This window comes from Octodon degus, unplaced genomic scaffold (genome assembly GCF_000260255.1).
Source record: "Octodon degus isolate 3935 unplaced genomic scaffold, OctDeg1.0 scaffold00068, whole genome shotgun sequence".
In the NCBI taxonomy this organism is placed as follows: Eukaryota; Metazoa; Chordata; class Mammalia; order Rodentia; family Octodontidae; genus Octodon; species Octodon degus.
Genome location: NW_004524644.1, coordinates 5,357,278 through 5,368,566, shown reverse-complemented (window position 1 = coordinate 5,368,566; position 11,289 = coordinate 5,357,278). Strand labels below are relative to the sequence as shown.

Here is an 11,289-nt window from a genome sequence, read left to right as displayed (position 1 = left end):
CTGGCTGCAACACTCTTCAAAGAGACTTGAATGAAGAGCAGTAGCAATATTGCCATCTCTCCCCTAAAAGGACAACTGGGAATGAAGATCCAATTGGAACGTGTGCATATCGATGGCAGCCTTCCTTTGAAAACATGTAAATCTCTAAGTGGTTTTTCATGCTCTTGTTAATATTTTGTAAGCTAATAAACTTTTGATTAAAGGAAAAAAAAAAAATACTGGGCAAAGAAGCATCAAGCTAGGCTCCTGTCAGCCACCTGGCCAGAGAAACAGTTGATACTCTACAGAGCACGCTGTTACTAAGCTATCCTGTTTGATAAGTTGGTGTATTAAATGCATTTTTATTTTTACTTCATTGTTTGAGACAGGGTCTCATGATGTAGTTCAGACTGGCCTTCAGTATATCCCAAGAGGGTCTTGAACTCTCTGAGGTCTCCTGCCTGAGCCTCCTCAGTAACTAGGATTATAGACATGCACTACCACACCCAGCTCCTCTGGCTAGCTACTTTCATTTTTTTTGTTGTGGTGGTTTTGTGTGGGTTTTTTGAGATATGGTCTTGCAGTATAGACAAGGCTGGTCTCGAACTCACAATGTAGTCAAACTTGTGATCCTCCTGTCTCAGCCTGCCTAGTGCTAGGATTACAGGCATGCCACCCCTGGATAGCTTTTTACATTGTTCTTTTTCAGTAGCTGGGATTACGGGCATGTATACCATACCCAGTCCTTCTGGATAGCTTTTCGTTCTGTTCTATTCTCTTAATCTTTCCTTTTTATGTTACGTGCCTTAATTTTTTGATAATTTTAAGGAAACTTGCCATAGTTATTTAATATGCTTCTTGGGATATCAGTTCTATGTATGTGTCCTCCATGGTGGTTTTATTTCTTCATGTAATTTTTCTTATGACTATCTTCAGCAGTTACTACTTTTTTGTTTATTGGGTTATTTACTGTAATATTCTATGAGCCATAGGTATATAAGTGTTCTTGTACAGTAGTTGGGGTATGTTTGAAAATTAAAGTATGTAAGTTTAAAGCTAAGTTTTATTAGGTAATACATGCTCAGGATAGAAAGTAAGAAAGGCTGTGCAATGAGTAAGTCTGCTTTCTGCAGGCACCACGCAAGAGATTGATCTGAGTGTTCAGAAGCTGTTCTGTGGAGGTACAAGCATATGGATATGAGCCCTATTGCATCCATTAATTACAATGTGCTAGACGTAGACATACCTTTAGCAATACTTGAACATCCTGAGAACCTTTCATATCTGTGTAGCCAACTATCTTATTAACAGTTCACAGTTAATGAATGTTTAAGTTGCTTCTAATTTATTATTACATGGTGCTGTAATATTCATGTATGTGTAATTCACATGTGAGTAAAATTATACTTCTAAATTCCAAGAAATTAAAGTTACTGAGGCTGGTGATACAGGCATTTTAAATTTGGGTACTTCAGTTTTCCTCTGGAGAGCTTGGACTAGTGTATTCTTTGTGAAAATGGCTAGTTGCCCTCCTGGGGAAAATGTGATGCGTATTTCTTGGTCTTTGTCAGGTTGAGGTTGAAGTGGTAATTCAAAGTTGATGTGTTGTACATTTTTCTTTTCCTGAGTGAAATTGGGCATCTTTTCAAAAACTTTGAGTCACATGTATTTTTTTCTACAAATTACTTCTATATCCCTTGCTACTATATTTTTATTTATTTATTTATTATTTGGTACAGGACCTCGCTACACAGTGTGGACTCATAGTGATCCTCTTGTCTCAGTCTCCCTGGTGCCGGGAGTACAGGTGTGCACCCTGATGCTTGGCTTCAGTGGCCAGCTCAGTGTGGGGCCGGTACAGCATGCTGTATCGGGGATTGAACCTGGGTTCTTGTGCTTGCCAGGCAGGCACTTAGGCTGTGAGCTATTTCCCAGTCCCTTGCTACAATATTTTAATCATGGTGTTAATCTACCCAGCTTTTGCTACAAATACTTTTTCTTATTCTTATTTATGGTGTTTTTAAAAGCACGCACACTTGTGGATTTATATATTCAAATTTATCCTTTCCTTTATGCCTGGCAAATTGTTTCATATTTAAGGGCTTTTTTCACCTAAAAGTTATTTTTTATTAGTTTATTTTTTTTGGTGGAACCAGGGATTGAATTTAGGTCCTCTTGCCTGTTCTACTGAGCTATCTCCCTGGCTCCAAATGGCAGGGTTTTTGTTTTGTTTTGTTTTGTTTTGTATTTTAGGGAAGGGTCTACAGAGTGTTCAGGGTCTCACTACCAGATCAGACTCGTAGTGATCCGCCTGTTTACAGGTTCCCAATAGCTGGGATTACAGACGCAAGCCACCGTGCCCAGTCTCAATTACCTTCTCAGTGTGCCCCAGGGGTGAGGCTGGCACCAGCCCCAGCCCCTGCAACCTGCTTGCAGGAGCTTTAATCCACTAAGCTATTTGGCCAGCCCCTATTTTTAAAAATCTCATTTCTTTTTTTTTTGGAGACAGGGTCTTGCTGTATAGTTCAGGCTGGCCTTGAGCTCACTTTGTAGCCCAGCCTGGTCTTGAACTTGCAATAATCCTCCTGCCTCAGCCTCCCAAGTCAAATGCTGAGATTGTAGGTGTTTTTATAGGTCAGACTATGCCGGCCGAAGAGTTTTTGTGTTGTAGTTTGGTTTGGTTTGGTTTCTTTTGAGACAGGATCTTATTATGTAGTTGAGTCTATCATTGAACTTACTATGTAGCCCAGTCTGACGAGGCAATCCTGCCTCAGCCTTCCAAGTGCTGGGATTACAAGCATCCACTACCAGATCTGGCTGGGCCTAGAATTTTAACTTGCTTTCTTTTCTCCATCTTGTCCATGAGGCCTGAAGCCAAGGCCCTGAGCTCAATCCACAATGTTCCTGATCACTTTCTGGTCTGACTGCAGAAACAAGTTTAGGTTTTCAGTTACTTGTAGAATCATTGTGTTGAAGCGATATAGTTTGGGCTTGATTTAAGGCATATGAAATATTTCCCTGTTTTCTGTGTGAGAAATATAAGGACTATGAAAATCAAAGCTTGCCCAGTATCACCAGGGTAGATCCTCCAGAATGCAAGCATCTTGTCTGAGAAGTAGCCTTTCAGCTTTACCATGTTATCTTGAATAGTCTGGGGGCTTGGGAGCCTAAGTACTTTTTAAATGTGTTTATTAATTTAGCTTAATCACTTTATATATTCCCTCATTTGTTCCTGAACCCATCATAATCTTTTTTTGAAATAATTGTCAAGTGTTATTACTCAAAAAAAAAACTTGTCAAAACACCAGAAAACAGGCTGGCAAGGTAGCTCAGTGAACTAAGTGACTGCTTAGGCAAGCTCAGGGACAAGGGTTCAATCCCTGACTCTACATGCCAAGTTGGCCCCACTCCCAGGCACACTGAGCTGGCCACCTAGACTGGGCATGCTGGTGCACACTTGTAATCCCAGCGCCCGGGAAGCTCAGACCAGGAGGATCAGTATGAGTCCGAGCTGTGTAGTGAGACCCTGCAACAACTAAATACATAAAAAATAAAGTTTAAGAACACCAGAAAACTGGACTGTTTATAAACTTCAATGAACTAAAAGTTGGTTTTCAAGAGCTGTGGTTTGAAGTCATGAAAATAGCTAAAATATTTGTTGTGGAATATTCTCTTTCTGAACTTTTTATTCTTTCAAGAAATATTTCTCCTCTATATAATTGATAGTATTGTAATTTCAGAATTATCTATTATGAATTTTATTTACTTCTAGGCATTTTATGTTTATTAAATTACTAAAGTACTTCTTTTGCTGGGTGTGGCAGTGCATGCCTATAATCCCAGCGCATGGGAGGCTGAAGCAGGAGGATCATGAGTTGGAGGCTAGCCTGAACTGCATAGTGAAACCCTGTCTCAGAAAGACAAAGGAACAAAACAAAAAAACCCTGCACTGTTTTCTAGCAAGCATATGTTTTGCCATTCTAGAATATGCCCACCCCATTCTCTGTGATTGTAATAAAATAAGCAGTTTTAGGATACACTTAGTTACTAAGTGTATTGGTTTTCTTCTTTGTAATTTTGAAATTTAAGTTGGCTCTAAAAGCTCCTGAAGCCTTCTAACAATAGGCTCAAGGAAAGCAAATATGCAAGAGTATTAAGTTTTAGTACAGTATATTTACTAAAAATGTAAAGGTTATCCTATAGAAATTAACTTGATTAGACCACTGACTCATTTAGACATAAATATGGAAGGCCCCCCTCAACCTAACAGTGGTCTAACCTAATGATTTTTTGACAAAAAATGATACAATATGTATCATTTTGATATAGTTAACTTTCTATTTTAAATTTTATCCTTTAAAAAAAAGTTTATCTTTAAAATTATGTTCTGGAATATTTGCTATGTGTGTACACTTAAGACAACCTGCTTTCAGTAACTAATGTTGTTTATTTTTGTAGCAGGAATTTTTTTGAAACTTTTATTGGCATTATATTTTAGTTAGATAAAGCAGTAGTACATAATTCCCTTAATTATCGTTAGATTATAGATGTTTCTCAATTTATGTTGGGGTCACTTCCAGAAACTTACATCATTAAGTTGAAAATGCATTTAATATATCCAATTTACCGAATACCTCAGCTTAGCCCAGACTACCCAAAATTTGTCCAGAACCTAGATGAACCTGTGCCAGGACGGTCACCTTATGTAAGGCATATGTTATACTGAAGTGTTAAATATCTCATGTAATTTATTGAGTACTTTATCAGAAAATCACTACCAATATCATATATGAGGTATGATTGAAAAATAGGCTGAAAGCTTTACATTTTATTGCAGTTATAGATACATTGCCATTAACCTGCCCCCCGGGGAGGGGGGAACCCAAAAAACCGAAAGCTTCCTCTTCAAACACACAGTTCATCATTCTTGCCACTTTCTGGAGCAGCTCTGGAAGTCCTCTTTGAAGTTTTTCTGCTGTGCTCTCCTGACTGCCTTGATTGATGTCTTAAACAGATTCAAAATATTTATCTTTCATGGTCATTTTGACTTTGCGGAAGACCAAGTGCCAGCTGTAAAATAACATTATATTCTGTAATATGTTTGTGAGCCTGGCTTTCCTTGCCATGGGTGGCACTAAGCAGCAGCATTCACCTGTGTGTTTATCATGCCTCCTGAAGACATTCATGAAAGAGGACTTTCAGAGCTGCAGCAGAAAGTGGCAGGAGAGTGAGGTCAGTGTTTGCAGTGAGGGGGAGTGTTGGAAGAGAATTTGTGACAGTGTATCTTTTACTGTAATAAATACTTTTAACTTAAAAATTCCCTTTATGTATTGATGACCCCTCCTACACTGGAAGGTGAGCCTTTTCTCCCCCACATGGCTGCCTGACTGTCACTGCCTGGAATCAGCACCTATCATTAGTCCCAACAGAAGGTCACAGTTGAAGTATAATTTTATAAAGTCAAAAAATCATTAGAAACAAACAAAAAAAAAAACATTAGGTCAGACCACTGTTAGGTTGAGGGGGGGCCTTCCATATTTATGTCTAAATGAGTCAGTGGTCGAACCAAGTTAATTTCTATCGGATAACCTTTACATTTTTAGTAAATATACTGTACTAAAACTTAATACTCTTGCATATTTGCTTTCCTTGGGTAGGTCTTTGTTTAAGTTTTGTAGATAGCTAAGTGTCAAAATATTTGAATTGGGACTTGAATAAGAAGGTAATGGACTGGGGAGGAATTGCTGATTCCCCTAATGTGCTTCTGGTTGTATTGTGAATTCAGGGGAGTAACCGTTTATTAGACTGCAGATTCTCCCTTTCTCAGAGAAACCTGTCCAGGTTTAACTGTAGTTCTTAATTTTATTGTTAAGCTTGTTAATGATCTTAGAAGAAAAAGTAGAGAAAACTACTGCCACAAACACCTTTTCAGAAGTTTATGCTTCCTGAGGAAAATTATGAACACACAGCAAAAGCAATACAGTTTTTTTTAGAGTAGGGGAATATTCATCCTTTTCTTGTCAAGAGTTAACACTTTGTGTAGAACTTGGCTTGGATTATTAATTGTTGGCTTGGGTTTCTCTTACTAAGTCATCTATCTAAAATCAGAAAAAGAGAACATGAAGTTTGTTTTTATATTCCTTCAAGGTTCAGTTTTCCTTAGGGAAGCTGGCAGAGAATGTACGAGCAAATGCATTAGTATATATTAATATATTCAGAAATTGAGGATTTTCTGATTGCTGTTTTTATTCATTTAATTTCTATTCATTTAATTTTTGTGGTGCTGATGTTTGCTGTTTTTGCAGTGGTCTTTGACTTTTTCTCTCTCTGTCATTTAAATGTTTTATGGTTTATACTCTGAGGTACCTGACTTAGGTTAACATTTCCAGGACACAGAAGCACATAATATAATAATGCCAGGAGTAGCTGGCTTTGTTAGTTTTCTTTAATTTTAACTTAAGTATTCTAAAATTTCATTGCCCTGAAATTTGGTGATTAGCAAGTGCTCCAGTTTCCACGATTGTCATTCCATCTTTGGGTTTGTGGGTCTTGGGTGTTTTCTTAAGATATAGTGCATGGAGTAGAAAAATAGAAATAGTACTTCCAGTTCTGTCAGTACATTTAGGTAGATTACTGAATGTCTTGACTACTGTTTTTTTCATTTGCCACATGAGGAAGATGACAAAAATCTGTCTTTTCTACTTTGTGCAGTTCTAAATAAGAGAGGAAAATGAGATTGCTGGAAATTTTTTAAAATATAGAAACTAGCCAATTCCAGGTATGGCAGCATATACCTGTAACTCTGGTACTTGATGGCTGATGTTTGAGTTTGAGATCACCTGGACTATACTGCAAAATCCTGACTAAAAAACTACCATTTTCAACATTTATAAGTTGTTATGGCCATGATCAGTTTTATGCTTTTTGTGTTTTTCACTTTGTAGACTTTGGTACAATCAGCTTTAAGAACCTCTGTATAGTATTCATGGATAATTTTTGCCTGTTTCTCTACTTATTTATTACAAAATACTGTATTCTAACAAGCTTTCTTATTGACCACTCCTCTGTTCATGACTGGCTTTAAGATTGTTTTCTCTCAATTACCTTTGTCATTATGTCTGTCTTACTCAAAAGAAATGTTCTTTTGTAAAACACTTACTTTGGAAATCCTATTTATTAGCATTTAAGTCTTTTTAAAAAACACTTGATAAAACTACTTGGTCTATTCTGCAGCCAGAGAAAATTAACTCTTTCAAAAGATTTTTCTTATAAAAATAATTTTCAGATAGTTAGAACTTACCAGATATATGTATTTCCATTCCCTAGAAATGTTGCCACTGTTAAAAACTTAATCTTATTCTTATGTTTTGATTTTTTATTTTTTTAGTACCGAGAATGGAACTCGCAACCTTGAACTTACCAGGCAAACAGTGTGCTGCTAAGCTATTTCCCTGGCCCTACTTGATTTTATTCTTTCTGATAGCTTGCTTGCTTGCTTACTTGCTTTTCTTTTGAGTAAATGAACATATAAAATAAGCATACATGTGTTTTTTCACTTCAGAGTAAGCAATACTATAGATTCTTCTGGTTGCTTTTTTCAGGTGATAAATTCAGTACCTTTAATATCAGTGTATGCAGAGTTACTTCATTCTGATAGTGTTTCATTAAACTAATACACTGCATTTAACCAAAATTTTTGTTTTCCTTTTTTTGGTACCAGGGATTGAACTTAGGACATACACTGCCAGGCAGGTGCTTAAGCCACTGAGCTATCTCACTGGCTATTCAGAATTCCTTTTTTTTTTTTTTTTTTTTTTTTTTTTTTTGCGGAACCAGGGATTGAACTCAGGTCCTTGCACTTGCCAGCAAGGCGCTTATTCCACTGAGCCATCTCCCCAGCCCCAGAATTCTTGATGTAGAAAGATTTGTTCTTTCATTTTGTTGCTTTAATTATCCGTTTTAAACAACTGAAGTATATTTTATTCTGTTTGGGTGGAGGTTTTGCTTTTGTGAGTGAATCTGTTTACGAATCAGAATCTTGTTTCTCCTTTTTTGGAATTTCAGGTAATTTATTTGGAAGAAATCTGTTGTGCTCCTTCATGTTGAGACACTATGCTAGGCATTGAGGCTACAGATGAATGTCACAGCTGCTCTCAAGGACAGACTTGAGGAGTGTTTCACTTCCGTCAACACACTAGTCATGCCATTCCTCCCCTGAGAGGGTGGGACCTAGCTTCTGGACAAAATGCCAGTCATTGTTTAATGTGTTACTTCAGGACTATTCTTACACCTTACTTCTGCTTCCCAATAGTCACAACAGTTGCATGTTCTTGAATGACGCGCGCGCGCGCGTGTGTGTGTGTGTGTGTGTGTGTGTGTGTATTACTGCTCTGATGGTATTTATTTTTAAAACAGGTTATATTTTTGACAGCATTTGGGAAAAATTTGTTGAATGTGTATACACATTCTGGACATTGAACACAGTCACTGTGGCTACAAATATGATATGGCCCTGTTGTCACAGTTATAACCTACAGAGGACAGGAGAAGAAGAAAATGTAGACCCACAGCTCACCTGAATCTTTATGTAGTACATGTCTGGTATATAGTCCCTTATAGGTTTTTTGTGTGGGGTTGTTTTGTTTTGTTTTGTTTTTCTGTCTTTTTGAGGCAGGGTCTCATGCTGTGCAGTTCAGGCTGGCCTTGAGCTCACTTTGTAACCCAGGCTGGACTCAGACTTGCAACGAACCTCCTGCCTCAGCCTCCTGAATGCTGAGCTTGTAGGTATGCACCACCATGTCTGGCAGTCTGCTAGTTTGGGGCGCCACTATTAATTAACAACACTTTCTTTTTAAGTATCATTTCTTTTTAAGAAAGCTGGTTCCTAAACCAGGTTTTTTGAGTTTCCTCTTTGCCATAACTACCTCACAGTCTTTATGTTGGATATAGGTTCTGGAGTATTTGAAATAGTTGAAATTTAAAGATTCTAGTGAAAAGCTTTACTTTTATCAAAGATTTCTCTAATCATATTATTTTCTTGTCTAATACCTATGTAAATTTTGAAATTAAGACTTTGTACCAAATAGCATTTATGGTTAGGATTTTTAAATTTGGATACTGTAAGCAGTCTAATTTTTTTTTTTTTTTTCATTTTTACAGCGGGGCCATACGGAATATTTGCTGGAAGAGATGCCTCCAGAGGACTCGCGACATTTTGCCTTGATAAGGATGCACTTAGAGATGAGTATGATGACCTCTCAGATTTGAATGCAGTACAGATGGAGAGTGTTCGAGAATGGGAAATGCAGTTTAAAGGTACTTGCATTTTGTTGGTTCTTGAGAAAATAAACTTATGTTCAGAGGAGACACATGCTATCCCACATGCTGGAGCTTACGGGTGTCATGTTTTATTGGCATCGTTATTAGATGGTAGTTTAAACATAGCTAAATGTTAATGTGATTATTGTAATAATTATTTGGAAACTATGTTAAACTTCTTATAAGATATGTCTAAAACATTATACTTTTGGTCTTTTTTGTTTTTAAAAGTATGACCTGTATTCAAAATGAATTGGTGGGGGGCTGTTTAGAGCCATGACACTGAGTACCACCAGAAAAAAGTGATGTTGATACTGTAATTAAATTTATTCCAGAATGACTTTATTGGTTTTGCTATCCAACAGTTAAGAAATATTCTTCCCGATTATACTTTCGTGACACTGGTTTTTACTACCTGTGTGACACTGACCTATTTATGTGAGCCCTAAAGCCCTCGGAACACCTACTTCAGCTTCCTGGCATGTGTGCTGGTTGAATTGTGTGACTTAGTCCTTTTAGCTCATCCTCCTGGCAGCTGATTCAGTCTCCCTAAGTTTAGTTCACTTATCCTAGGTTTCAATTCCTGACCAAGAAACAAACATATTGTTACCTACAAACTTCTAAATTAAACAGAAAAGGCAAAAGAGTTAGAAAGGGGAAAATAATGTGCTGGAAGACACATGCAGGCCTCTGTCACAGGGTGGCCACTGGCAGATGAGTTTCCATCCTACACTTGGTTTACTTTCTTGAGGGTCCCTGCTGCCCGTCACACGTCCTAAGAGCACCTCACTTGGCTCCACTTGCTGTACGGCTCTTTACCTCCTGCAGGCTTCCACAGCCTTCTTTAGCTCCATGGGAGTCACCATTCCTTTTTTCATGGTCTGTACTGTAAAATATTAGTCCTAAGTTTTGTGCATACCTTTTCCATGCAAAATCTATTTTAAAAATTGTTATGTATAGGTGTAGATTCTCTATGCTGAATAAAAGTGGAAAAGGAAAAAAAAAAAAACATAGAAATTCTCAACATTGCCCACTCATTTCTTCAATTCTAATAGTTGGGGCTATTGAAAATTAAAGAACTGTTCTGAGAGTCACAAAGCACATTAGCCTAGCTTCACTATCTCCAGGCCTAATCTAAGAGCTGGAGATGGGCAGCTTGAAGGTAGATTCCACCCACATGTATTTTTAAAAAGATTTTGAAGTGATCTGGATGTGGTGGCGCACAGGGAAATAGTAGCAACTCCTTTTTTTCATTATTGTGTTGTGTTTAAAGATTCAGGTTCTCAGTCAGGCATGGTGGTACACACCTGTGATCCCAGTACTCTGGAGGCCAAGGTAGGAGGATCCTTGCAAGTTCAGAGACCAGCTGGGGTACAAAGTGATGTCAAAACCAGCCTGAACTGCACAGCCAGACACGGTCTCAAAAAGCCAAAAAAAAAAAAAAATTCCAAGTTATTCCGTGCAGTGTCTGACTGAGAGCTACTGATATGAACACTGCCCTGCAAAGAATAATTCCCACGCATTATTAGTTTCCTAACACTCTTGCTCAAACTTCACGTGTAAAAAGATCAGCCATGGTGAATCATTAGGAAAGATTTAGCTGTTCTGTATGTTTCTAAAAGCACCAAGTGCCTGCTTTTCAAAAACCCTGTAGTGGAATAGTGAAACAACTTTGACTGGTGATTTTCTTTTGCTGTATCTTTCAGAGAAATACGATTATGTAGGCAGACTCCTAAAACCTGGAGAAGAACCTTCAGAATATACAGATGAAGAAGACACCAAGGATCACAATAAACAGGATTGAACTTTGTAAACAACCAAAGTCAGGGGCCTTCAGAACTGCAGTTCTTACTCCCTTTCACAGAATGTCCAGTGTCTTGTTTTCACCTGCTGCGAAAAATATTCGACCGATTGTATACAAGACGAGTCTCATCGTGAAGATTTGAATACTAGACATTATGTATGCTGCCAAACTCATTTGTTGCAGTTGTT

The 11,289-nt window shown here is 37.7% G+C and overlaps 1 protein-coding gene across 1 annotated transcript in view; it reads left to right on the top strand.

The window, feature by feature from the left end:
- The window catches only part of Pgrmc2 (progesterone receptor membrane component 2), a 19,291-nt gene extending 8,002 nt beyond the window's left edge, over nt 1-11,289 (top strand). Inside the window, exons 2-3 of the mRNA XM_004635002.2 lie at nt 9,139-9,294; nt 11,004-11,289. Of these exons, the coding sequence (XP_004635059.1) occupies nt 9,139-9,294; nt 11,004-11,101 (254 nt within the window). The 3' untranslated portion in view covers nt 11,102-11,289. The remainder of the gene's footprint in view (nt 1-9,138; nt 9,295-11,003) is intronic.